Source organism: Oikopleura dioica, chromosome 2 (assembly GCF_907165135.1).
Source record: "Oikopleura dioica chromosome 2, OKI2018_I68_1.0, whole genome shotgun sequence".
NCBI classification, from domain to species: Eukaryota; Metazoa; Chordata; class Appendicularia; order Copelata; family Oikopleuridae; genus Oikopleura; species Oikopleura dioica.
In genome coordinates this window covers 1,255,524-1,281,023 of record NC_137292.1, presented here as the reverse complement: position 1 = coordinate 1,281,023, position 25,500 = coordinate 1,255,524, and the positions used below count along the sequence as shown (strand labels likewise).

The 25,500-nt window shown below is 39.9% G+C and overlaps 6 protein-coding genes across 7 annotated transcripts; 4 read left to right on the top strand and 2 right to left on the bottom strand.

The window, feature by feature from the left end:
• The first annotated feature begins 3,360 nt into the window (after positions 1–3,360).
• Positions 3,361–4,541, top strand: LOC145696787 (uncharacterized). The gene is made up of 3 exons (XM_081773877.1): positions 3,361–3,774; positions 3,898–4,235; positions 4,328–4,541. The coding sequence occupies exons 1-3, from the start codon at positions 3,427–3,429 to the stop codon at positions 4,413–4,415; spliced, it is 774 nt and encodes a 257-aa protein (XP_081630003.1). The 5' UTR covers positions 3,361–3,426; the 3' UTR covers positions 4,416–4,541.
• Positions 4,542–5,508: 967 nt separating this feature from the next.
• On the bottom strand, positions 5,509–8,614 carry LOC145696577 (monocarboxylate transporter 2-like). Its single transcript, XM_081773642.1, has 8 exons — positions 8,486–8,614; positions 7,335–7,423; positions 7,163–7,287; positions 6,810–7,086; positions 6,336–6,635; positions 5,970–6,296; positions 5,769–5,923; positions 5,509–5,727 (listed from the first exon to the last, which is right to left on the bottom strand). Exons 1-8 carry the CDS (start codon positions 8,531–8,533, stop codon positions 5,603–5,605), a joined length of 1,446 nt encoding a protein of 481 aa, XP_081629768.1. The 5' UTR covers positions 8,534–8,614; the 3' UTR covers positions 5,509–5,602.
• A 2,439-nt stretch (positions 8,615–11,053) lies between these two features.
• On the top strand, positions 11,054–12,279 carry LOC145696345 (cell division control protein 42 homolog). Its single transcript, XM_081773367.1, is given in 4 exon segments — positions 11,054–11,067; positions 11,795–11,933; positions 11,978–12,131; positions 12,173–12,279. Coding segments are annotated over 4 exon segments (399 nt in total). The 3' UTR covers positions 12,265–12,279.
• On the bottom strand, positions 12,122–14,241 carry LOC145696343 (cytochrome P450 4C1-like). Its single transcript, XM_081773365.1, has 7 exons — positions 14,061–14,241; positions 13,604–13,991; positions 13,468–13,562; positions 13,135–13,426; positions 12,843–13,070; positions 12,597–12,792; positions 12,122–12,558 (listed from the first exon to the last, which is right to left on the bottom strand). The coding sequence occupies exons 1-7, from the start codon at positions 14,214–14,216 to the stop codon at positions 12,291–12,293; spliced, it is 1,623 nt and encodes a 540-aa protein (XP_081629491.1). The 5' UTR covers positions 14,217–14,241; the 3' UTR covers positions 12,122–12,290.
• A 3,014-nt stretch (positions 14,242–17,255) lies between these two features.
• On the top strand, positions 17,256–19,525 carry LOC145696342 (uncharacterized). The gene is made up of 5 exons (XM_081773364.1): positions 17,256–17,352; positions 18,604–18,638; positions 18,784–18,881; positions 19,032–19,136; positions 19,197–19,525. Exons 1-5 carry the CDS (start codon positions 17,275–17,277, stop codon positions 19,523–19,525), a joined length of 645 nt encoding a protein of 214 aa, XP_081629490.1. The 5' UTR covers positions 17,256–17,274.
• Positions 19,526–20,885: 1,360 nt separating this feature from the next.
• LOC145699270 (uncharacterized) lies at positions 20,886–24,988 on the top strand. Of its 2 annotated transcripts, none has more exons than XM_081776533.1 (11): positions 20,886–21,087; positions 22,188–22,369; positions 22,418–22,614; positions 22,657–22,893; positions 22,938–23,121; positions 23,159–23,298; positions 23,340–23,478; positions 23,540–23,753; positions 23,854–23,984; positions 24,257–24,391; positions 24,789–24,988. In XM_081776533.1, exons 2-11 carry the CDS (start codon positions 22,234–22,236, stop codon positions 24,869–24,871), a joined length of 1,596 nt encoding a protein of 531 aa, XP_081632659.1. In that variant the 5' UTR covers positions 20,886–21,087; positions 22,188–22,233; the 3' UTR covers positions 24,872–24,988. The 2 variants fall into 2 exon arrangements, with proteins under 2 accessions (XP_081632659.1, XP_081632658.1); XM_081776532.1 differs by having other exon boundaries at positions 20,891–21,087; positions 23,854–24,047.
• Positions 24,989–25,500: the final 512 nt, after the last annotated feature.

Sequence of the window (25,500 nt, the reverse complement as noted above, 5' to 3'; positions counted from 1 at the left end):
GGGTTCAAATTGAATTCAAACGGAAGGTTTTTTTTATGTTTTGTATTGCATTATTGTTTTATTGAAAAAGTGCCGTAACTAAGATTAGCAGGGACTTAATGAGTTTTATCGTTCTTTCCAAGTCATCACGGAGGAAGTTTTTGATCGAGCTAAGCTTGTTTTCTAGCGCTCTAAACACTCCAGTGACGAAATCAACGCTGGGCTAGGCTTTAAATTTTTGATATAATTCTAAAATATTTTTTAAAAAAGCGATATGAAAAGCTCTAGAAATCACGTTTGAAAATAGCCGTTATGAGTTGTCACGAGAAAAGAATGGGTTGAGCCTGGGCTAAGCAAGCGCATTCTCACGTGTCTAGCCGCTATTTTTTAGAAGAAGAGTATGCATTCTGCGTGATTTTAGTCGAATTACTTTATGCTTCGATTTGAAGGATTTAGCGTTTAGCATAATTTAGGTGGCCACTTGTTCAGGCATTTCAAAAATGCCTAAGAGGACGATTCGATTTTTTCTGCGAGTTCGACAAAATATTATTTTTAGAAAGAAGGCTTTGAAAACTGCTTTTTTGTCTTCAAAAGAGCGGCTTAAATTATTTGGCTTTAATTAATGTCTAATTCGCCATTGCATCTTTCTTCAAAGAATAATTTTTAGCGCGGCTTTTTTTTTGAAATTTTTAAAAAAATTTCTTATGAAAAAAGAGAAGTGGATTGTGGTCTTGCTTTTCTTGTTTATTACGCGCCGGTAATCTTAAAAATATGCAATTTTAGTCGAGATTAGTTAGCGCTCAAAAGAACGACGCATAATTAGAGAAACAAAACGAATCTTTTTTTCTAAGTCGGAATCAAGCCCGTTTCCGCTTGTAACATTACTTCAGTAAAACACCGCGAAGGAACAAGAGGCAGCTAAAAGGGCTGGATGCTCCAAGAGTTGTTTAGCGTTTTGAAAAAAAAAAGAGTTGTCCGCGGCGGCCAAAAATAAATAAAATTGACTTTGGAAGGAAAGAGCCACGCAGCGAACGCGTCTAGGCAGGGTTTCGTAAATCGGATAGTCACCCGAGCAATTACGAAATCCGCCAAAATGCCGTCTCGCCTGAAGAAGAAAGGACGGCTTCGTACTGTTTTGATCATATAATAGAAAGTACTATGCAGCATAGTCTATGCTAAAAAGTGCTATATTTTTATAACATTCTGAGCTGTAGAAGCTTTAAAAGCAAATGTCTCAGTATGTCAAGTACGAGAGGGCTCCCCTTAAATTATTGTTAAATCGTGGCCAATTCGCCCTTTTAACTTTTGATAGAGCGTACCCCTGTATTCTTAGAATCTTGAAAATGACGACGTGACATCGCAAATGAGTCATCTCTGCTTCATCTATACATTATCACGTCGTCATTTTTAACTCTTGAATAATACAGGGGTACGTTATATCAGAAGTTAAGGGGGCAATGGGGCACGATTTAAAGACAATTTAAGGGGGGGGGCGTTCGTTTTCCGACATTGTCAATGTGAACCTGGTGGTTAAACTCACCAGTGGTAAACCGAAATTATCTGGTGAAAAGCATAAATAAACGCTCGGGCATCTGAAATGCTTAGATCGGCTTTTGCTTAGGAAGTTAATTTACGGTAAATGAATTTAAACAACGTTGTTTGGTATCGAAGCAGACATGTTCCGTAATACCGAGACCGCAAAAGACGCTTTGACAATCGAATAGATGAAAGAGAAAAGTGTTTTGATAATCTTGTCAATTTGAGCAGAGTTCATTTCGACAATAAATTAAGACTTGGAATTTGGCATTTTTTGATGAGCTTATCTTTTTGGGAAAAACAATTTTTGTATTTTTGAAGCGCGAAAGAAATTGAATTAGAAAAGGGTGGCTGAAAATTGCGACATTAGCTCGTCATAAAAAGTACATGCTCGCATATCAAAAGTTTTAATTTCTTCCCAGAGCTTGCGTAAGATAACGATTTTCTCACATTCCAAAAATCACGAGAAGTTTCTAAAAATGATTTTCGAGAAATTCATTTTCATATTCCTCCCGATATTTATATGTCTTATATATTACAAGTAAGGGAGGATAGAAATATTATGACTTATAATTTATAAGTCATAAGCCCCTGGGCTTGGCAGGCAAGCCTCGGCTGCAGACTGCAAATGTATTGAGATTATGTGGAATTTTCGCGCAAAATGCGCTTTTGCGCGCAATTTTGCGGAAAAATTGCGGAAATTTTTGGGGCTGATTTTGCGCTGTTTTGCGCTGCAGAATGAAAAATCCCGCATTTTGCGCTATTTTGCGGATTTTGCGCTGCGGATCCACATCCCTGGCTGCAGTGTTTGAAAAAATGGCGAGCGCTCATGCTCACTCACTCACCTTAATTTCGAGAACCTCTGCTCGCGCTCACTCACTCCCCATAATAAATTTATCTCAAGGTCCCTGCTTGCGCTCACTCGCGCTCGCTCACAGTTATTTTTAGTAAATTCACCCTCAAGACAAATTTATTTAATAATCATGAAATCTATTTTAATAGTATCTTTTTATTTGGTAAGAATAATAATTATAAATTTTTTATAGGTTTAAGTCCTTCAAACTTAAAAGCATTCGATTTTTTTTTAAAAACTCAATGAAAACGTTGCTGAAAAACAGCGAGTGAGCGCGAGCGAGCGCTCATGCTCGCTAACTCAGAGAAAAATCCCGGTATCTGCGCTCGCGCTCGCTCGCTCACGAAAAAAATCAAAAGGGTCTGCTCGCGCTTGCTCAATCATGTGAAAATTCTGGGGGCTTCTGCTCACGCTCACTTGCTCGCGAGAGTTTTGACCACTAGTTCAATTACTGCTTGGCTGTATGGGGGGGTCCCGGGGCGTAGCCCCTGGGTTTAGGTCAGGCTTAGGGGCTGCCTGACCGATAACCCCCTTCTATGAACCCTATATCGAGGACTTTTAATTTGAAAGTTTCAAATGATCATTTTTGCTTTGATTCTTTTATGATAAAAAATTTATTCCTCCCTGAGAGGGCAGTTGTCAATTGGTCTATAAGAAATATCTTATCAAGTAATCTCAAAAAAGCCTTCTCTCATGGATTGACTCAACATGATAAAATTATGATCCGAAAATGTTATTCCTTGAAATCGAACGTTACCCCAATTGTCCAATTCACGCTTTTCACCGATCGGGTTCGATAAAATACAGAAGCAAGTCGCGGGGTGGTAAAACTGAATTCTGGCTAAGTAATGATTTTATGAAAATTACGCGGCGGGGAGCACAAAAACGACCGCGTAAATCCGCGGCGCACCTCGCGCGCGCCACCATTTTTCCATCACTTTTCCCCATAAAAAGCTGGTTCTAGCGTCGATTCCCCATCAAAAACTAAAAACTTCGATAAGAAGCTAAAGAACCAAAAGAGAAACTTTTCCCTTCCACTCGAAAAAAAGACTTTCAAAATGAAACTTTTTTCTCTTTTTGCATTTTCCGCCGCCGCCGTCGCCCAAGACGTAGTCGTCGCTGATGACGGAATCGCCGCTGACGACGTCTGCTATTCCAACGGCGAAGAAGTCGCCTGCTCTGGTCTGGCCAGAGGTGGAAGAAACAACGCCGATGATTCGGAAGAACGAGGAATCGACCAAGTTCGAAGATATGCCGATTTGAAGGCGATCACCGCAAAGCTGTGGAAACTCAACGGCCACACTGGAAAGAACCGATTCGACGAGCGAAAATACTGGGCTTACGGGTGCCACTGCTATTTGCTCGGGGATCGACCTCTCTCTGAAATGGGAACTGGAGCGCCAAAGGTAAGAATCGAAAGAAATAGCTTCATTTTCATTTTCCTCTTTTATAATTCGAAATCAAAAAAAGGCAAAAAATTCTAGAGCCAAGATCTTCTTCTTTTCAACTCTAACTCTATTTTCCTCTAGGACGGTCTCGACAACAAATGCAAAGCCTACAAAGACTGCCAAAAGTGCGTCCGGGAAAAGCACGGCGACACCTGCATCGGCGAGTTCGTCAAGTACGTCTGGAAATACGCCGGGAAACGAGGCCGCTTCGAGTCCACCAACGCCGAGGGCTCCTGCGAACGAGAACTTTTCCAGTGTGATCTTCAGTTTGCCAAGGATACGCTCGCCGTCAAGGACGTCTTCGACGAGTCTTACCACGCTTTCTGGGGCGGATTCGACAACCGGGACCCAGACAACTGCCCTTCCAACGGAGGAGTTCCAGTTGAGCACGAGTGCTGTGGCGGATATGATCGCGAATAGTAAGTCTTAAGGAAATCGACCACTTTTTTTTAATTTTTGGGATCATCCCCTTTTTCTTACAAAAAATGCTCATTCTCACCAAAAATTCTAGCCACTGGATCGGTCTCAACAAAAAGCAGTGCTGCCCGACCTCCGATGGCTACAGTGGCGTCCCCAAAAGCATCAACGAGTCCTGCTAAAACTTGAAAATCTAGCAAACAAAAAACCAAGACACAGATGCAAATCTGAACATTTCCGCCTGTCCAAACTTGTCCATCAATAACACTTGTAAATACGTATCGATGAATAAATTCAACCATTTTTTTATTTCAGCGCGAAAAGACCTGAATCGCTCTCCGCCATTCTTTTGAAATCGGCAAAGGAAATTTCGTCTTTTTTGATTCCGGCGAAGAGTTTTTGAACATTTCGTAGCATTTGTTCTTCTGACACTTTTTTATTGATTTTTGAAAGGGCCAAAAAGACGCCTTGGACTTCTGATTTGTCGACTTTTCCGTTGCCATCTGCGTCGAAGAGGTTGAAAATCCATTTCAGCTTTCTCTTTTTAAGAATTTTCAAAATATAAATGAAGAAAAAACAAAAAAGAGAAAATCCCTTTCCTCAAAACTGCAGCGACTGAGAGACATGGCAGAAATAAACTCTTCGAAATCGATGCTTCCATTTCCATCCCTATCATAAGCATTGAAGACGATCAGCGCAAAGTCTTCTGGATCCCCGGTCGGAAAAATTTTCGAAAAAATTTTGAGAAATTCTGCTTTTTTAAGAGCGCCTCGAGGACAATCTCGGCGAAATCCGCGGTAGAGATGGTCGATTTCCGCGAAGGAATCTCAAATTTATATTGCTTTTCGGAGGATTCGGTTAACTTACAGTCAGTCTTATTTTTAGCTCTAGAAATGAGTTAGTAAACCCTATTTTAGGAAAATTAAAGCTTCAAAAAAGTCTGAGCTTGAAATTTTTTTCTTAAAATTCGACGCCAAAAATGTATTTTAAAAAATTCTAGAGCCAAAATCTTGAGGCTTATTCTTTTCAATTTTCTTGCGCTCAGCTTCGATTCTTTCCCTCCCATCTTCTTCCTTTCTTTTCAATGCTCTTTTTATAAATTCTTGATGCTTTTTCAGGCATTTCTCTGAAGAAGAGGAAGAATAATAATGCTAATTTATCGCCTCAGATTTTCAGGTTCCCGATGAAACGACCTAGTTAATCTCTCTCTTAACCTTCACGTCGTCAGGCCATTTTTGGAAGTTTTTGTTTAACTAAAAAGCTGGCAACTTTGGCAACGTTATTTTATTAATCACAATGATAAGAAGGAAAAGTAGAGTCACAGTGGAATTGTACAGAAATCTTGGAATTGAAATTATTCTAGAGCGGCTTAATTATTTTTCGTTTCGATGAAGGCGACTTCTTCTCGGCTTGAAAAGTCTGGGTCGGGAATTTTCGGAAATTTTGAAGAAAGCGATTTGGGTGTAAAAGCGACGATGGCGAATGTCATCAGCGCTAGGAAAAAAATGAGAAGGGTAAGTATGATTTGATCTAACCAGAGACGACGACCATGATTGCGGCAATCCATAATGAAAGAGTCATGTTTCCGACTGCATCGTTAATTGACCCAAATGTTACGGGGGCGATGACACCGAGAATTCCATTGAATCCAGTTGATAACCCAAGGGCGATCATAAACGCACCTGGCTTCCTGAAAATAAAACTTCATTAAAACCCATTATTTTTTTATCCCTCACCCGATCGCGACCATAATATCATCAAGAACAACAAAGCTCAATCCTCCAAATCCGCCCTGGAAGATGCCCGAAAGTGCCGAAAGAACAAGCAAAAACGTAAAATTGGAGCACATCGGGAAGCCTAAGAAAATCACCCCAAGCGCCAGGAAAGTTCCTCCAAGAAGATGAGTTCTGTTGATTTTCTCCCAGTCGCCAAGCCAGCCGAAAGGAATACGGAAGAGAAGTTCAGCAACGCCCATCGCCATCACAATCATGGCTGAGGTACTAGAGGTAACTCCTAGCTCAGATTCGGCGAAGGGAACAACGAGGAGCAGACAGCCCATGTATCTGAAAAAGAATTAAATGCTGCTTTTCTTTGAAACTCACCCTGCAAAGAAAATTCCTTGGGAGAAAAAGAAGAGCAAAAAAGCCGGATGGCTGAAAAAGCTGAAATCGACGGCAGGGGCAGATTCATTCTCCTCGTTGTTTTCGAGTTTCTGATTTTCCTCTTCGATCTTTTTGTCTTCTTCGCTGCTGATGATTGTTGGTCGGTAGAGAGCACTGGCGGCGACGATGTTGAAGATGATTCCAGCGATTACGACGAAGCAGCCGCGGATGGAGTATTCCTTGACGAGAATCGGTAGAAGAGCGCCAAGGGCAAATTGCATGACAGAGACTCCGCAGGCCCTTAACTTTTTTCAAGGGGGCGTTTTGAAAACCATAAAAGATTTTCCCGTTCAAAAATATCGCAAAAATTTTTGTCAAATCTATGATCTAAATATTTAAATTTCTATAAAATTGGAATTTTTCCCTGAAAAGTTTATGCATCTCTCCATTTCACTTGTTGGAATAAAAACTTACGAAAGCTGATTAGCAAAAGTCTTCTTCTCCAAAAAATATCTTCCAATGATACCCGGCGCGGCAAGATACACCACTCCGAGCGCAAAAAGAGCGACGAAGATGCATGCCAAGACGATCGTGATACTATTCACCAGTCCACAGATAAAGAAAGCAAGAGTACAGACGACGCCAAAGATCATCGATCCTTCGCGATAGCCAATAATTCCTAAGACAGCTCCTCCAGCAAGACCGCCAATGGAATATCCTAGCATTCCCAGTCCAGGTGCCAGCATCGCGACTTTGATTTTATGATTATTTTTAGGGTTAGGGTTAGGGGTTTTTCGGGGCAAAATTTGCGCGTAAATAAATTTTACCTGTGCTAGAAACGCCATAATACGCTCGAATCGGATTTAGTAGCAGACTGAAAACCCTCAACAATCCAAAAGCCAGTCCATAAGCAATGAAAACGCCGCCAACAACTATCCAAGCTTGCGACCCACTAGAATTTTTTTCCCCTCAAAAAGTTTCAAAAGTCTTTTGACTCACCCATCCGGATGCGTTTTGTACTGTTTCGGCGGTCCAAAGAGGCCCATCTTTGTTCTTTTGAAGAAATCTCTGAGGTGCTCGTGGCGCTTCTATTGAAGGAAAAAATTAGCGAGAAAAATTCAAAAGTTTGATGATCCAAAGGTCGCAGTAGAAAGAGCAGCGCTGGTTAGAGTTGACTGTTGATATTTGTAAATATTTGCTCTTGCTAATACGCTCTTTCGAATACGGGCGGGCTGACTTTATAGCAAGTCCGGAAATGAGTTTCTTTTTGAAAAAATATGATTCAGAAAAAAAGGTGAATTCGATTTATGAAAAAGTCAATCGTGTCTGAAAAAAATTTCAAGAAAACCGAAATTAACGATGATTATTTAAAAAATTGATAAAATTTGATTTTTTTCTGCAATTTTATTAATTCAAATTCGATTTTGAAAGAAAAATGTCAAAAAAAAAATTCATTAAAAAACCCCTAAAAATTGATTAATTCAAAAATTTTTGTATTAAAAATTCACAGTAATAATTTTTATACTGAAAGACGGGAGATATCTTGATTATTTTTTTTTAAATTATCTCTTTATTTTCTCATTCGAAAAATAGATTGTTCCCCCTGTACCCGCCGCTGAAAAACGTCAGAACCGAGCGATATCAAATTTATCACTCGTTCCCACTGGGCCAGCCTCATTCCTCGACCTCCAGACACGGCTTAGTCAATTGGATTTACCGGTTCATTCGTTGCGCAATCGTCACTTTTGTACACATCTGGAACTACTTTATTTTTGCGCTTGAAAAGGGTCGAATCGCCCGGAAGATAAAAAATGGCTTTTTCAAGTTCATTTTTGAGATGAGAAAATTTCAATTTTGAAAAAGTTTGAACTCTAAATTTGGGAAGTGATGTCATCCTCCTGCTCTCTATCTGTCTGGACTTTGAGCCCGTATCGACGAAAAGGGATCATCCCTCAGATTCAAGCTTGAGAAATACAATAAGCGCATAGCGTGTTTGTTTTCTGATTTCCGTCCATTTTTCACTCGAAAAGGCCTGAGTCAAAATTTTGCTTTTACTAAAAATATCAAAAAAAGCAAAAAAAAAAGGGTCAAAAAAGCCGCAAAAAAGAAATTTTGTCAAAAGTATCAATAAAAAATAATTGAAAACTTACTTCTTTGATAATTTGTTCTTCATAAGACGACTTCCTCTTGAACGACATTCTTCGATTCCTCTTAGAATCTGCTTCTTCTTATTCTCATCGAAAATAGAAAAAAATGGGAAAAATGTCAGTTGTTTTTTCTTTGGGAAAAATCCGGGCGAAAAATGGGGCCACCTCCAGCTGAGAAATTGCGCCCTGAAGCGTGACCTATTAAGGGACTCCATGTCCGCCTTTTTTTCTCAGAAAAGGGGATAAAAATGAGTCATCTGATCTATTTCAGAAAATTTTCTGCAGGCAGTTATCAAAAATTGCTGATCTTATCATAGAAAAATCGTTAAATAAAGCGCTCAAGTTTATAATTACAAGCTATAAATTTGTCTTGTTGCATGTTGAGCAACGGATTTTATTGCAGAGAAAGAGGAGCGGAAGATGAAGTGTATTTTTATCTTATTTGTAAGTTTTCGAATTGAGATTTGAGTTTAATTTCCAGGTCTTTTTCATGAAAGACACGGTAGCTGCCGGAGGCTGTTCTCTTTTCGAAGTTTCTTGTGGAGGAACTGCTGCTGAAATCTCCCTGTTACGGCTTATTTGAGATAAAAGAATCAAATTTTTCTAAAAAATAAGCCCAAAAAAAGAATGAATCATGTTACGATGAAGAAGTTAGGGCCTTCTCAAAATCACTGGAAAATATTTTTGTTGGTAAAATCAACTTATTCTTTGCCATGTTCCCAAGTTTCGAGTTTTCAGCGAATTCCGCCGAAGGAAATCTTACAAACGAATGCGATCTTGCTGTTTCGACTACTGCTTCTTACGCGGACTGTTTTCTTGAGGAGCAGATCAATAATGACAGTTAAATGCTAGAATTTACATAGAAGCGAAAATTTTTAGAAAACTATTCGGCGATGATAATGCACAGAGACCAAATCAACGGAATCGACGTTTTTATGTTGGTTCAAGACATTTTGTGCAGCAAAACATGGCTTGAAGAAAATTCTAGTATTAACAATACAAGATCAGGTATTGCAGTCTTTTTTTTTCTTTCGCCGATTATTTTTTAGCTTTCTTGAGCTCTGGTCAGCAATCAGTCGGACAAATACCAGGCAGTGCTCCAAATATAACGCTTCTGATTGAAGGTTTTTATTGAAAAAAAGAAGAAAAAATTGACGATTTCTAGGGGGCGATAAAATTGGAGAAAATATGATCATTTCTGTCGCAAATATTTCTGAAACTCTTTCAGCTGAATTTGTCGACTGTGACCTCCATGCGAAAAGCATAACTTGTAAGCAGAGGCGTTCTTCAGCTTCAAATCTTCTTTTCAGTACCAATCATCAAAAACAAAACGACAACGAGCGTCGGAGAATATCTAAAAACGACGGTTTCGACGAGCTCTTCTTTCAATATGCTTCGATTTTCTATGGACATCGACGAGCTCACTGCTTTTGAAGTCAAATGTGAAGTTCTTTTGAATGAAAATGAAGGCTCTGTCGAATCTTCTGGTTCCGGTGAAGGTTCTGGTTGGCAACTGGCATGTTCATTTGGATGAGTCGTTTATAGGCAAGTCTAGCAGGGCAGTTCTTTCCGAAGCCAAGTGGAGGCTCCATCTTGCGCAGCATCTCAAACATGTCAGTATATTTTATGAAGCCAGTCGCTTTCAGGTCGTTGTCAGCCAAGACCCTGATGAACTCGTCCAACTAATGCGGGCCGAGTTCAACATCATGAAACTCATAAGAAAGACGAAAGAAGTGAAGTAGAAGTATGCAAACTTCGACCCACATCTCGGATCGGGAAGTATACAATTAGCCCGGGTCTCAGACCTGGGATTCGTTTAAAAGTGACGCCCGGGTCTCAGACCCGGGATACCCCCTCAGAAGTGACGCCCGGGTCCAATACCTAGGATTCCGGTATTGGATACCCGGGCGTCACTTTTGAAACGAGTCTCGGGTCTGAGACCCGGGTTAATTGCATCCTTCCCTCGGATCGGGCTCATCTTGAGGTCGGAAAATGAGTTGAATGCTTTTACAAATAAGTGATTCCGATCGACTCAGTGATTGAGAACTCTCAGGAAGGTTATTGTTAAAATCGGTAAAAAATATTATTTTTATAGTCATAGACTATGACTCGATTTACTGCGTGAATAGGCCGCTCTCGCACTCTCTTTCTTTGACCCCATGAAATTCAAACTAGCGTTTCTTTTCCGGTCCTTTTCCTGTCTTTTCCGAGACTTTTCTCCTGTTTTTTTTCAACGCAAAACTCTGGAAGTACATGTAGAGACTGTTTTTCTTCAGAATGCCGACGATAAAATGCGTCGTAGTTGGCGACGGAGCCGTTGGTAAAACTTGCCTTCTCACTACGTATAAAACGAATAAATTTCCAAGCGAATACGTGCCAACATGTAGAACAGACTTTTTTCTTTGCTTATGAATTGAATTTGGTTAGTTTTCGACAATTACGCTGTGACAGTCATGATCGGTGGAGAACCTTACACGCTGGGGCTTTTCGATACGGATTCCCAGGAAATTTGCGACAAGTGAGTAGTCTGGCTGGGCCGAGCGCTGCCGACAAAAGGCCAAACATAAAACTATGACTCGCCCAGCGTGATATGGGCTGATTCTTCGGCTAGACCAAAGAATCGATGCTTACAATAACACTGATTCTTCGGCTAATTGAGAATTGCCTAAAAGGATTAACCGAAGGATAAATGATAAAATTGACAGTGATTCTTCGGCAAATTTTTTAGAATCCATTATCAAAATTCTTTTGATAAATCTTTGATTGTAACGTATGAGTCATAACTTAAGAACAAGACATTTTCTAGGGAAAAAACTTATTTTAACAATAAGCATTTGCTATAATTTGAGGCTAGTGTTAGGGGGCACTGGGCAAAGTGACATAATAAACTCACCCGAGGGGGATAGGCTAGGGTTAGTTAGGGTAACTGAAGGTAACCCTAAGTAACCCAAGACTAGGCCCCGGCATTTTAGGACCTAAGGGGCGGAGCCCCGTGGTAAGGGGCACAGGAATCTGTGAATAAACTCATCTTAGCCGAAGAATCAGTGTTCTTACACGCATGAATCCTTCGGCCTCCAAGCCGAAGAATAAGGCCGTATCACTTCGCTAAGGGGTTTGGATTCGCTTAGCGAATTCGCTTTCGCTCTTTGTAATTTCAATTTGCTTCGCTCCGCTCTCGCTTTCGAACTTTTGGTTCGCTTCGCTTTCGCTTAAAATTTTTGAAAAATTTTCGCTTTCGCTTTTCATTTTCGGCCAAAATCCAGACCCCTGACTCGCCGTGATAATCCACTGACACTGTACCGGTACATTAAGATTGCGACCACTAATCTACTCCGATACAGGTGTCTTCCTCGTCTGTTTCTCAGTGGTGGCGCCGAGTTCCTTCGAAAAAATAAAAGAAAAATGGGTTCCTGAAATCGCTCACCATTGTCCAAAGACGCCCTTTTTACTCGTAGGAGGCCACATTTCTTCCCTCTTTTAACACTAAAATTAAAGGTTGGCACTCAAGCGGATCTGAGAGAAGACGGTGGAACTATCGAGAAGCTGGCGAAACAGAAGCAGGAGCCGATCAAGTTTGAATAAGGAGAAAAACTAGCCAAAGAGCTGAAAGCAGCCAGATACGTCGAGTGTTCCGCCCTAACTCAAACAGGTGAGCGTCTTTTCGGAAAAGCTCTTTGTAAAATTGTTCAGGTCTTAAAAACGTGTTCGATGAAGCGGTATTAGCGGCACTGGAGCCTCCCCAACAAAAACCGAGCAAGAAATCTAAGTGTAGTATTGTATAGTTATTTTCATCCTTTCTTCATTTTCTTTATTCTGTTACAGAAATCCAGCATCCCGGCCAGGGAGATGAAATGAAATCAGAAGCAATGATCGTGTCTTCGGATTTTATCTTTGGCTGAAATTTGAAATTTCGTAGAAGCGTCGCTAGAACCAGTTTCAGTTCGATCATCGCAAATTTTTGACCGATGCAATTTCTGGGGCCCGCGGAAAAGGGAATGAAAGCGTAAGGATGGCGTCTTTCTTCAGATGACCAGCGGGAAGGATTGAAAGTAAATGCATTTGGAAAATGTTTTTCGCTGAAAAAATTACAATTATAATTCTTTTTGATGCCAACCTGTGATGGATGAAATCTGCGTTAATGGAAATAGAAGCTGTTTCGGAAATATGAATGTCTCCTTCTGATGACTTCAGTGGCGACTCGTTTACTTTTCTGAAATACTCTCGCACTGGGGCTCGAAGTCGTAGTGTTTCTTTGATGCATTGCTCCAGATACGTCATGCTTTTCAGATCTTCCATTTCGATAGCGCGATCTTAGAATTGAAGATTTTCAAATTTCCCTCAATTCATAAAAATTCAATACCTGAGTCGCCATAAATACTATCTTGTTCCTTCAAAACCTTCGCCAGAACTTCCTTGTTTTCCGTGATGAATTGAAGCGCAAAAACAGACGTAGCAGTTGTTGTATCGTGACCGGCGAACATAAACACTTCCATTTCTTCCTTGACGCCTTCCCAGTCGATTTCGTTCTGCTCAAAGTGCGAGTAAAGAAGATTGTCAAGAAACGGGAGGGCTCGCTTGATTTTTCCAGCTTTTTCGACGGTTCAAGAGGGCTTAACTCTAGAAATTTCAAGAAATTTGAGCCGCTCCTTCAAATGATTCTTTGATTTCCTGAATTTCCTCTTTATTCAAAGATTTGAACATCTTGACTCGTTTCTCCAAAATATCATCCGTAAAATCATGAAGTCTTTTGATGATTCCTCTTTGCTTGACCCCCTCAGAAGTCAGGTAAAAGAAAAATTTCTCAAACCAGTAGACTGGGTTATTCGATCGAACTCGGAGGGATCGTTTGATTTTGTCAACGTCTTTTCGGTATCGCTCTGCGAGAGGGTCGTTGTAGTTGAGTTTGAAGCCCATCGCGGTGTAGTTGATGATTTGAAGAGAAAGCTGGAAAATAAGAGGTGAGATAATTTCTTATTCAAGCTTACCTTGTTGAATTCATCATGAAACTCGAACTCCTTGATCCCTTCTTTAACCCTCTTTGTCAGCGATTCTTTGTACTCATCGACGATTTCTCGCATCACTAGAATCTTTTTACCGCCTTCAATAAACTAATCCTCTTACTAAGAAAATAGCTGGACAAAATGTTGAAATGAAAAGCCGAATTGAGATTTCGTCTTCTATGTTGCCACTTTTTCCCGGCCGAAATCAGCACGCCATCACCAAGCCACGGTTTCAGAAAATCGTATCCAAAGTTTTTCTCTCGATTCACTTGAGATCTCAACAGAGCTTCGAGACAGGGAGCTTCGTGGACGAAAACGAAGGGAGTCAGCCCGAGAAAAATGTAAATGGGCCCTTTTTCGCCGTATCTGTCTTGCATCAGCCTCATGTTTCGCATTTCCCATGTTCGGAAGAGGCCGATTTGGTTCGGATCTGGAGCGTCAAAGATTCCACCGAGAAGCCAGTGGTTTGGGAAGATGTCTGAATCGACAATCCTGGCGCCTCGCATCCCCTTAGTGAAAAAGAATACGTCACTGTCTGGTAGACAATTCTTGTTAATGATTTTTAAAGTGTTCCTTACCCACATTCTCCTGCATTTTTCCAAGAAGAAAAGCAGAATTACGATTGTAGTCGAAATCACTCCACAAAACACTCCAAAAGAAATTTCATCTCTCAGCAAAAAAGTGCAAAAAAGCACCTGACCGATGACAAATATCGGCGTTAAAATTTCAATCATTAGCTACAGAGTTTGGATGAACGGAGAAAATAAGTTTTATGGGAGTTTCCATTTTGTGATGGGCGTGATTTAGCACAAATAGTAGAGCCTCCAGTTTGTAGATACTTGGGCAAATAAAACAGTTCTATTTCGGTCTACAGGTAAATATACGAATTAAGATTTTTTTGTGTGAAAAATGTGAATTTCGGCAAGTGTAATCCGCTTTATCGGGCTTTTCCTCCGCCGAGTCACGTCGCTAATCGCCTTTTCTCCCTGCAGGAGAGCACCTGATAAGCCTGTTTAACATAAATCAGTTATGTTTTGCTCCGATTCCAACTTCTTTTTCCATTTTTTTTCCCATTTCAAACAAATGCTTTATTCGCAAAAAGCCACTTAAAAAATCACTTTCTGGTGAATAAATTGTGTTTGAGCGTATTCGTAAAGCTGCCGTCCGTACCCGGATTATACGTTGATCTCGCTTCCGGATTCGTTCTTCCCAGATCATTCTTTCGAGCGCGAAGGAATAAATACAAAAAAGGTTGGGATTTTTCATTCTGTTGAAATGGCTACCTGCTTGTTTTTAAGAATAAGGGTGTCGCTACGAAAAAATAATTGTAAGCGAAAAACGAAATTTGACCAAGAAAAAGTCAAGAATTTGCACTAGAAAAATAATTTTTCTGTAAAATGGACCGGGCGAGTGCCGGAAAGAAAATATTTAAGAGAGAGGAAGTCCGGTGCCAAATCGCCGAAAATCGCATCGGATCAACTCCGAGAAACCAAAAAGCCCTTTAGCCTGCCCTAGAATGGCCAAATCCAATAAGCCCGTAACACGCTACCCTTAATCGAATAGCCATCCAGCAAAAGCAACAATTCATCAAATAAAATCTTAATTTTAAAAAACCCTTATTTTTTTTATTTTTTGCTAAAATATTTTTTTGAGAAACTATTTTTTTAAAAAATTAAAATTTTATAAATAAACCTGTCTTTTTTTCATGTAAAATGTGATTTTTCATGTTCAGAAGCTTATTTTGGTGTATTTATTTTTACTCTCAAGATGATGGTATTCGAAAATAAGGGTGGTGTAGCAGAACTTAGTCAAAACAACTTGAACGGACCCTCGTGACCTGTCAGATCAGTTCTAATCGCCGTCAAAGTCGGGTGCCGGCTCCTTTTTCAGTCTCAGCGCCGAGATTTTCTAAAATCTTACAAAGAGGATGAGCTTTAAGGGTACTACCGTCGGTGTCCCAAATGACTGTGAATGTTAATTTTTAATCGAATATGGATTCTTCATAAAATTTTGATCTAAAAAGGTCCGAAAATTTCATTCATAACGTTTACCGTTTTCATGAAAATACGATTTTTTAACGATTTTAGTACTCAAAGGTATTTTTTCCGAAAAAATTCTTCGTGTCTGATTCTTTCAAATAAGTGCTTGTTTTGAAGCTCAGAGCAAGGCGACTTTCATTATGACTTACTCAATTCTTACAGTTCGCTATTTTAGCTTCTAGAGCCAAAAATGTGTCGCAAAATTTTAAAAAATGCTCAATTTTCGCAAAATCTGCGAGACACAATTTTCAAAAAATTATTTTTGGTATTTTTAGTTTTTCAATGAAAAATTCCTTCTGTAATTTTAAAGATTAAGGTTCAAATTTTATATAAAAAATATAAAAAGGCCAAGTTTTCAGACTAGTTTTTGAGTTATTCAACCGTTTATATAGGCCATTTTGGCGAAGATGACCACTTCAAGCCAAAATTTAGCCACTTTTCGGGCAAGCAATTAATAAACCCCTCTGTAATAGTTAAGATCTAAGACAGGTCTATTCAATGAGCCCATATGGACTCAGGTATTATTGTCAAGTTCCTAGTTATTCAAGGCCCAAGTTGGGGAAATCGAAGATAGTACCCTTAAGACTTCAAAATTCGCTTATTTCAAAAGTTGCCAGGCCGAGGAAAACTTCAACTCAAGTTTTGTAAATTGCAAAAAAGCGGAACTTAAAATTTCTCCGCCTCTTTTTTCAGGCTGCTTAAATTATTCAAATAGCCTTTGCATTTTTATATTTGCAAAACATAGTGACGCCCTTCCGCTTTTTCGAAAAAAACATTGCTTTACGCCTTTCCCGCTCTTTTCTCGATAAAAAAATTAAGGCTCCAAGGATCATTTTTAAAAAATCGAGAAGCCGCTTGCGGCTTCGAGTAAAAAAACATAAAACACCGCGTCAAGCGCGGCTTTTTGAATAGTTTTCTCGAAGCCGCAAACGGCTTTTCTCGACCTGGAAAAATCGAAAATCATGAAAAATGAAGCTTTTGATTGAGCAATTTCAGACTGGAGCGCCAAAATCAAAGATCAAAAAAGTGGTTTAAAAGTATTTCGCCGCCTAAGAATCTTGTAGTGGCATATTTACATTTCGAAAACGAGCGGGTTCGGACATCCTCAGCGAACCTGGGAAGATCGGGCGAAATTGGCTTTTCGCTGTTTCTGAAACCTTAAAAAACGCGCAGCGGCCGAGCGCTGCGCCGCCGCGCCATGTTTGAGCGCCTCCACCACCAAACAGCTAGATTTTTTAAACGTTCTTGAATTTTTTGAACAAAATTACTTGCAATTATTTGTGCTCGAAAATGAATCCGATGGAAGAAAATATTAACTAAAGACAAAAAAAAAGAGAAAGCAAAAAATAAAAAAGAGAGGATAGTTGAAGATGATCGGAAGATGGGGATTGTGGATTAAGGTGCTCCATGCGCAAATTGTTATCAAAGGAAATAAGGGTCTTCTATTCGTGAAGATTATTTTTTCATGTTATGAAATCATTCATTCTCGAATAATTTCGTCTAAAAAGGCACAAAAATAAACGATTGTGAAAAAAAATTTCCTGTCCCTGATTGGTTGGTCAGCCCTAAAAAGGTTTTTTATAGGTCAAAAATTTAGAAATTGATTTTTTTCTTGGCATTTTCCGTTTTCATCCGATTTTTTAAAAAGGCGTTTATTTTGCTAATGACATCCTTAATTTATCATTTTTAATGCTCACGGATATTTCCCTGGTAGAAAGACCCTGAATCAGAAAAGCTTGTTCAAGAATGTGGCATGTTTGCATTTCACGAAAGGAGCTACGTCCCAGGTGTGAGGGATTACGATTTCGACCCTCGTTATCCCGTTGACAGTGTTTTGGTAAGTCACTCTCATCAGGGCCGAAAAGCGGGTTCAATCCACTCAGAGCTCCACGATCATTAGCGCCCGCCTGAGAAAGGGCTGGCTCGCGCGCTTTCTAGCATTTTTGGGAGGCCTGTATAAGTTTGCATAAATTTGGGGATGATCTGCGCCGCGATCTGCCGCTCGCTCCTGCTGCTCGAATGCGATTCCGGGCTCTTTTCTGAAATTATGTTTAAATTCAATTTTAGGATTGCATGGAACTCTGTTGCAACGAAAAGAGCTTCAGGTGCCAGAGTTTTAGCTATTGGAGACAGAATAGAATTTGCAATCTTATCAAGGAAAGGGTTGATTTTTTATTAATTTGATAATAAGGGGCCTAAAATAGGGGGCGAACCAGAAAATGGAAATGATCTTCTTGATTAGGGCTTTGATTGGCAGGTAGGCTCAATACAGCGATCTTATTGGCTATCCAAAAATGTACTTCCATTTTTCGGTTAAGTCCTAAAATAAGGGGAAGGGACAAGTCGGAAAATACTCGCGGCGATTTTCAACATAATTGTTCAAACCAATCAGATTTTTGCATTTGGCCAGTTGGCTAATCAGAACCCTGAATTTCTGAAATTCAACCCGGAAAAGTTCGAAGCAACGATCGGAAAATCCATCAAATCGGACATTCAGCAAAGCCAAAATTACGATTTCTACGCTCGCATTCCTTTCTTTAATGAAACCACTGAAACAGCTGTCTTTAACGATGGAAAATGCTACCAGAAAAGGTACAAAAGGGGAAAGCTCTTGAACACTTCAAGAAGTCGATCATTTGCTGCTTCAGATAAAATCTAAGGAACGTAGTTGTAGAAGAAGCCCTCTCAACGGTCGCATTTCTTTTGAGGGGCTTCGATCTCAGATAAGACATAATTATTATGTATCTCGCCAGGTTCAAAATGGTCTTATCTCTATCCTCTCTCTTTTCAAGCCGGTTTCGAATGTGTTGGACATTGATTTCATGACGTATTCTTTATTTTAAGACTCGAAGCCTTTCGCTGGCGCTGGGAAAACCCTCGTGTTCCGATGGAAATGGGCCCGTATGTTCCCGTCTGCGAGGAGGAAGGAGCCAAGTTCAAGACAAAACAGTGCGACACGCAGAAATATACTCAAGCTGCATTTCAAAATCAGTGGTCCGATTCGCCGAATTTCTCTTGTTTCTGCGTCGATCAGGAGGGAAATGAACTGGCGCTGACGAAATCGGGCCCGTCTGAGGCGGAGAATTTGGATTGCAGAGATGGGGAATTTTTTAGTCAGTATATTCAGGAAAACGCTTTGAAATTACCAAAATAGAAAATCAAAATGGCAAGGAACTTTCGAGAACGTAGAAAATCTCTGTTTCCGAAAAGCTTAAGGGTGTCCCCTTCAGTTTTCAAAATAACATGAATCGCCGATTTCGAGCGTTTCGAAGTGGCGGAAACAACATTTCGACGAGTGGCTGCCGAGTTTTGACCTTTATCTCAAGAAAAAACAGATTCCCGTCGACTTATCCGAAAGAGGTGAGTAAACAGTTTTTTTCTTTTCTGAACCGTTGAGAAATGCACCTTTTTGGTTGAATTTTGGCAACGCGCGCATACGCACAGATGAGGCCCGAAAATGAATATTTTTGGCCAATTAACGTACAAATCGCGATGAAAAATATGTTTCAGTTTGTCCGAACTCGGTTGCGCAGAGTGCTTGTCAAAATAGCGAGCGAGTTTGTTTCTCCGATTATTTTGGCTGCCGATTTTGTCACTGTCGGATTCCTTACTCAGGTAAAAATTTAACAAAAAACAGCCAATTTTCTCGATTCTTCTGTCAACTCTTAAATTCAGCTCTTATCGACGGAACTTGCGATATTCCCCGCGAACTACGCGAAAGTTGCCAGCAGCGTGACTTGATCGGCGGTGGCGAAATCACTTCCGTTTCTCGCTGCGCCTCGGCCGAGTGCTGCTTCGAAACGTCGGAAAGGACGCAGCGAGTCGAGTGCTTTAAAAAACGAGCGAAGGTGTCCGACGAAAGCCTGGTTCTCAACTGGGACGCGGACCGAATTTACATTAGCTATCTGTACAATCACTGGGTCAAAACTGTGCAACAATTCACTGCCGAGGCGAACAGTACTGGCCCGCCGCTGTTTCCCGGTGTTCAACATATGTATTTTTAGAAAATATAAAATAACAAATATCCTTATCAATTTGATGTCACCATATCCGCAACAAGAATAAAATGAGCAGTGAGAAGCTGCATTGGCAGATATTTATTTGAAAAAAACTGATCAATGATTTTCAAAAAGAAAATTCATGATTCTGAATTTTCCAGCGGTTGGGTTCCATTTATCAGAAATCCATACTTCAAGAGGTCCAGTAAAAAATTTTTCGCGGAGGTATTCTTTTTCCAGAAGAATGTCGCCGTCGTGATTGATCTGATGAAGGAGATTGCCAGTTTGATTGTTGTGGCTTTGAATGACCTACGGAAAAGGTAATGAAGAAGATCATTTAAATTTGACCTCGATAGATTTGAAGTTTTCAACTGGTCTAGTAACAGGTACTCTTATTTCATTTCTGTTTTTTATTTGAAGTTGTGACGATGATAGAGTCATCTTTTTTCCCCTCTGAGTTCCAAATTGAAAAAAATCCATCGCCAAAATGAGTGAAATTTCCGGAACCAGGAGTGTGTATCTTTTTTTTGAAATACAAATACCGTTTTGAATGGGGTTAATAAAAATGTTTTCGTTCCTGAAGGACATTATTCAGCGTGTTTCTGATATTTTCTGGAATCAGAAGATCAAGCTTCAGTCGAAATTCTTCAGTCGCAACAATCGTGCCCATGGTCGTATTCTCCCTCGGTTGAAATGGCTCTTCGCAAACGATAATTGTGCATTTTGCCGGGTCGATGCAGTATTTCAGACAAGGACTTGGCGGTTCAGCGCTCTCCCGATTTTTCTTCAAGACAAGAGGAACTGTGATGACAGTAATGACGATGGCGACCACAAGGGTAATGGAAAAAAATAAAATCAATTTTTTTCTTTTCATTTTTCCCTCTGACATATTTCGTCTAACTAAGACGGTCGAAGTACGATGATATTTAATGTATCGGGTGTTTGCTATTAGTCTTAAAGACCAGCAGTTGGCGATACCGATTCTCGCAGCAGGGTTTTTATCATTTTTTTTCTGCAGATAATTTGAAACTATCAAATGATATCAGGACAGATTTGTCGGTGTCCGAATTATTAAAGTTTGCTTCGTGGAGAAGTTCATGCCAGTAATTTGTTTTCAAATTTTTCCACCGTATTAACGCCAATGTCTAGTCGACAATCAAAGACAAAAATTATGATGGAGAATAAAATCTCCTTGTTTTGGATTCGGCTTGTGGCTTCAATAAACGTCTTAAAAGTCAAGCAACCACAACGGTTGGCCGCGCGGATCTCTCCCTCTTTCGCTATCTCAAAAGCAAAAAACAAGACTGTTAGGTTCACGCTTGAGCGATTTGATCATTTCAGATTCGCTCCGTATTCGCCAAGAGCAAAACCGACTTTTTCAAAAATAGGAAAAATTGCGGCGGAGGAGAAAATAAATTTTTTTGAAGATTTGGAGAGCTAATAATAGCGTCTGAAATTTGAAAAGCGTGAGAAAATTGAGAAGAAGAGAGAGTTTTAGAGAGTAATTTGGGCAATTTCGAGAAGTTGAAAAAAGGAGAAAATAGAAAAAAAGAGAAAATCAAATTCAGGTAAAAAAATTTTTGTTGTTGAAAAATTTTAAGTCAAAAATTTTCAAAATTTATATTATTTTTTCGTTTTATTTCCCTTTTTTGGGCTTTTTGTTTTCAGCTAACGGCGATTTCTCAAATTCCTCTTAAATCTCCGAAGATTATTAAATATGTGGGAATTTATTTATGGTAAATGTTCGGTTATTATAGATGCTAAGGTCAATTTGGCGAAAGTAATTCTCAAATTGGCTCATTGTGAATGGGAAAGAAGTCATCCCCCGCGGCGTGAGCTAAACGACTAGCCGCGCCTCGGGCGAGTTCGGAGTCGAAAACAAGATTTTTAACAGATTTCCCAACAAGAGAAAATAAAGACGCTAAAGAAAAGGTATCCCCTAAAATTTCTATTTTGGAGTGATTATTAGATGACTAGTTTGAAGAATGAGTGGGAGCTTAGGAGCATAAAAGAAGAAAAATGACGGCACTATAATTTTACGTGAATAGGGAAGCTTAGACAGCGCGAGACCAGAAGCTAAATAATAAAGTTTCTTAACAAAGGCCTTTTCTCATATTTGAACGATACACAGACGAAAATCGAGAAAGAAAGAATAGATTGAGAGAATATTTTTTTTTCAAATTCCAGAGTCAGAGAACTCGACAAAAAGAGATTTATCTTCCTTAAAAATTTTACTGATTCAAGAAATTTTCTCATTCTTTTTTTGTTTAATAAATTAAAAAAAGTATGAGCAATTTAATTTAATTCTTCGTAGATGCCGATCGCCTAAGATAAGAAAATCTGGATGATCTGTTAGACACAGATCGATTGAATCGCGCATCCCCTACTCGTAGTATTTTAGAGCTTTTTGTAGGCGGCAAATAATAGAGAGAGAAAAAAGAGAGAGTAGTTTAAAAGTGACCATTTACAGAAGCGTGTAAGTCGAACAATTAGCACACTCGTCTTCGGGCTCAAGAGCTCTGTCCAAACAATACTACTCTCAGAACTTGACTGAACTCTGCCGCTTCTCCTAATTGTACAAAAAGGGCCTCATCATTCATTTTGAAAGAAAAAATATAGAGAAAAACACGCATTTTTAAGACCCTTATTAATCATTTTTCCCCTTCAGATCGCGAAAAAAATGCTTGAGTAAAAAAGAAAAAAAATTCTCAAAAATGAAAATCCTCGTTGTTTCCTTCCTGATCGCCGTGATTTCTGGACAACAAACTTGCGGTCTGCCGGACACTTATCCATGCCCTTTGGAGAAAACATTCCCGAGGGATAATATTTACAGAACTTATATTGTCAAAGGTATGAAAAAATCCTTCCACCGAATGAAAATAGCATCTTGTTTTCTAGTGACAATTCAAGGAGACAGTAATTTGCCGCTAGAAGATGACCGAAACTGGCAAGTCTTCAATGATATGAATGGATACAATGACAGTAGTGACATGAGAGACTACACGATGAGATATGACAGTAACGGTGCCGGAGTTATCATCACTTTTGACTTGCCATTCGCTGCGAATACTTTTATGAGCAGAAGCTCCAACCATGTAAGTTCCCCATTCAGCAGGCAGAGAAACGACAGCTTTCAGGCCTCACTGATGCAAAACCTTGAAACACCGGTGCTGGTAGAATGGCTTGGTCTTGACCAATCCTTCATCACTTCCGCGCTTGATGTCCAAATCACGACTCCGAACAATTGCGACAATGTGGAGCAACCCTGCGCGAGTTTGAATCTCAGCTGCGAAGAAATTTCTTCAAGTGGCCGAATGGAATGCAGTTCGCCTTGTGATTCAACAATGCTTATTGAAACATGTGGAACTCATGCGGTGAGCGAAGCTTTACAAAAGGCAGAGAAATATTTTTTATCTAGACTTGTTCGCAAAAAGCGGATCCTATAAATACCGGTCAATACGCTGCCCCTGTCTGTGAATGCGAAGGCGATTATTGGTGGCGATCCAATGAAGAGCCAAATTCTTGCCGACCGGTGATGCAGAATTGGCTGATAATCGTCATCGCTGTTGTTGGATTCCTTGTCATTATGCTTATCATCTTCTGTAAGGAAAACGGTCTTGCCCCGCTAAAACAATTCAGTAATCGTCTACTGCTGCGTCAGAAAATGCCAGTGTCCAGTTTGGTGTGGTCCTTGTTGCTGCTGCTGCAAACGGGAAGATGACAGAGATTTGGTCTACAAAGTTACTGGGGAACAAATCAACCATAGTTTCCAATCAGACGTGAGCTTCTTTCAATAGATTCTGAGCTAATTCATTCCAAGGAGGGGGAGAAAAAGCTGCCACTACCTGATGCATATTCGAGTCAAACGAATACAGTGAGAAATCCAGCGATCTGGTACGATATGCCGACTGATGATTTTGGATTGGTTCGATCTGGACAACCACATGGCACAATTCTGACTACAGGAAAGGCTTTTATCAAAGAAAAAGGGTCGAAATTCTGATCAAATGAAAAGCCAACCAAAAGCATCAGCGAATGAGTACGGAGCAACTCTGAGATCTGTGAGCGAGTATCAGTCAAAAACAGAAGAGCGCAGGCCTAGACATCGACCAAAGCATCGTCACAGGAGCGATAAGTCGTCCCGCAGTCGTCATCAATCCAAAGAGTCAAATCCGTATCTTGACGAGCTGCATAAAGAAGTGGGCAAATTGACTCGAGAAGTTGAAGATCTCAGGCACTTCGTTTTTCAAAATCTTTTTTTCTTTGTAAAATTTTTGGCTTTTTTTTCTTTGCTTTTTTTCTGTTCATGACAATTTTGAAAAACGAAAATTCAGAAAATCTCAAAGATCCGGAAATAATCCCCAAAAATCACCAAACCGCAAAGTCGAAGTCGAAGACGAAGAAAGCGAGACGTCGACATTGTCGTCGACAATCCAAGCTCCCATTCCCGACAATTCTCCACTAGGTGAAGTGATTTCTGAGCTCAAGACTCACCACACAATCAAAAAAGGACACAAATATCGTCCAGGTAGAACCAGATGCATGTCTTAGACTTTTTTGCATGTTTTCGCCATTGATTCATCTTTTTCCATCATCTTTTTTTGAAACCTTTCTAGCGCGATTTGCTCAAATATTAAATATAGGTTTGTCACCATCATCTCACCCGCATTTTCAAACTCACAAAACTCGGTGTTTTCTTTTTCGATTTTCTTCCTTGATTCCAAACTTTGATTTCAGACGCACTAGAACTATCCGACGAGCCCGTCGATGGTTCCTCCGATCAGCTACAGCGCCATCAGTCGAAAGAAATTCTAGTTGCCACGCCTGACTGTACAAATAATCAACCCGGCACCCTGTCAAATACCCTCAAAGGTAATGATTTTGAAGACAGCATTGATTACGACCCATCAATCCGACACATTGAAAATTTCGAAGCGGAAAAGGAACCAACTGTCATTTGGAATTTTGACGGGCCGAATGAAAATTTATCCGACGCTGATTTGACAGAAGTGGAAGATGAATTGACTGTCATTGAAAATGAAAGCTATGAAATTGAAGTGTCGGAAATCATGGTCACGAGACCGAGCATTAATCTGACTGTCGATTGGATGTAGATTTAAAAGAAGGGGTAACGAATGATTTGAGGGGGTTCTTGATTGAGGAAAATTTGTTGAAATTTTCGATTGAAAAAGATACCTATGCAGATCGAAGGTATCCATTTTTCATGGCGATGGTAATGATCATGATAGAATTTGAATTTTCTTTTCAGAACGATGGCGAGTTCCTGCCTTACGAGTGCTTCCAGTTCACGACAAATACCCGATCCGGTCAATTGACTCAAGCGTCATTTGATTTCACAAATTCTTTCATGAAAATTTTTTGCCTGTACAGCGCTATCTGAGATAAATTATTGCATTTTTTCATTCCAAGACTTTTGGCCAAATAAACTTAAAACAAAGCAAATTTTTTCTAAAAAGCAATATTTGGGTGTGTCTTATGGAAGTCAGCTTCCTCTGGCGGTGGCAGATTTATGTCAGAAATTCGAACCAGGAAAGAAACTAGGACAACTGCTTATCAATCGATTATGCAGGACAGCTGAAGTGATTATGGCTGTGATAGTCTCTATTGACACGCATAATTCTTGTAAACACAACATATAAGACAGAGCGAAAATGAGTAGAGTTCTCATTTAATGTTCGACCAATAGAGCTGTCCCGAAGGAGTAGAATTTCGAAAATTCCAAGAATGAAAAGAAGGAATGTCGTCACAGTAGTGATCACTTTTACGTTTTTCTCCATTGTTTCCATATCTTTGTCGTCCCCAGCAATGTTTCCAAAAAAGAAGCCGAGAACGACAACTACAGACCCGACAACATCCACGATAGAAGTCGAGACTTCCCCATCTTCAACGATTCCAGCGCAGACAATGGAACCAACTTCATCGACAAGCACTTCATCAGTATTCTCTTCACCAATAACCTC

Coding starts and splice junctions, on each gene's coding strand:
- LOC145696787 (XM_081773877.1), top strand. CDS start 3,427: ATGAAACTTTTTTCTCTTTTTGCATTTTCCGCCGCCGCCGTCGCCCAA. Junction 3,775..3,897: donor TGGGAACTGGAGCGCCAAAG/GTAAGAATCGAA, acceptor ATTTTCCTCTAG/GACGGTCTCGACAACAAATG. Junction 4,236..4,327: donor GGCGGATATGATCGCGAATA/GTAAGTCTTAAG, acceptor CAAAAATTCTAG/CCACTGGATCGGTCTCAACA.
- LOC145696577 (XM_081773642.1), bottom strand. CDS start 8,533: ATGTCGTTCAAGAGGAAGTCGTCTTATGAAGAACAAATTATCAAAGAA. Junction 7,424..8,485: donor AAGAACAAATTATCAAAGAA/GTAAGTTTTCAA, acceptor TTCCTTCAATAG/AAGCGCCACGAGCACCTCAG. Junction 5,728..5,768: donor AATCATGGTCGTCGTCTCTG/GTTAGATCAAAT, acceptor TTTTTTTCCTAG/CGCTGATGACATTCGCCATC.
- LOC145696343 (XM_081773365.1), bottom strand. CDS start 14,216: ATGATTGAAATTTTAACGCCGATATTTGTCATCGGTCAGGTGCTTTTT. Junction 13,992..14,060: donor AAAAATGCAGGAGAATGTGG/GTAAGGAACACT, acceptor TTTTTCACTAAG/GGGATGCGAGGCGCCAGGAT. Junction 13,071..13,134: donor TCAGGAAATCAAAGAATCAT/TTGAAGGAGCGG, acceptor CCGTCGAAAAAG/CTGGAAAAATCAAGCGAGCC.
- LOC145696342 (XM_081773364.1), top strand. CDS start 17,275: ATGTTTGCATTTCACGAAAGGAGCTACGTCCCAGGTGTGAGGGATTAC. Junction 18,639..18,783: donor GATGGGGAATTTTTTAGTCA/GTATATTCAGGA, acceptor GCCGATTTCGAG/CGTTTCGAAGTGGCGGAAAC. Junction 18,882..19,031: donor CGTCGACTTATCCGAAAGAG/GTGAGTAAACAG, acceptor AATATGTTTCAG/TTTGTCCGAACTCGGTTGCG.
- LOC145699270 (XM_081776532.1), top strand. CDS start 22,234: ATGAAAATCCTCGTTGTTTCCTTCCTGATCGCCGTGATTTCTGGACAA. Junction 22,370..22,417: donor CAGAACTTATATTGTCAAAG/GTATGAAAAAAT, acceptor CTTGTTTTCTAG/TGACAATTCAAGGAGACAGT. Junction 23,299..23,339: donor ACCATAGTTTCCAATCAGAC/GTGAGCTTCTTT, acceptor ATTCATTCCAAG/GAGGGGGAGAAAAAGCTGCC.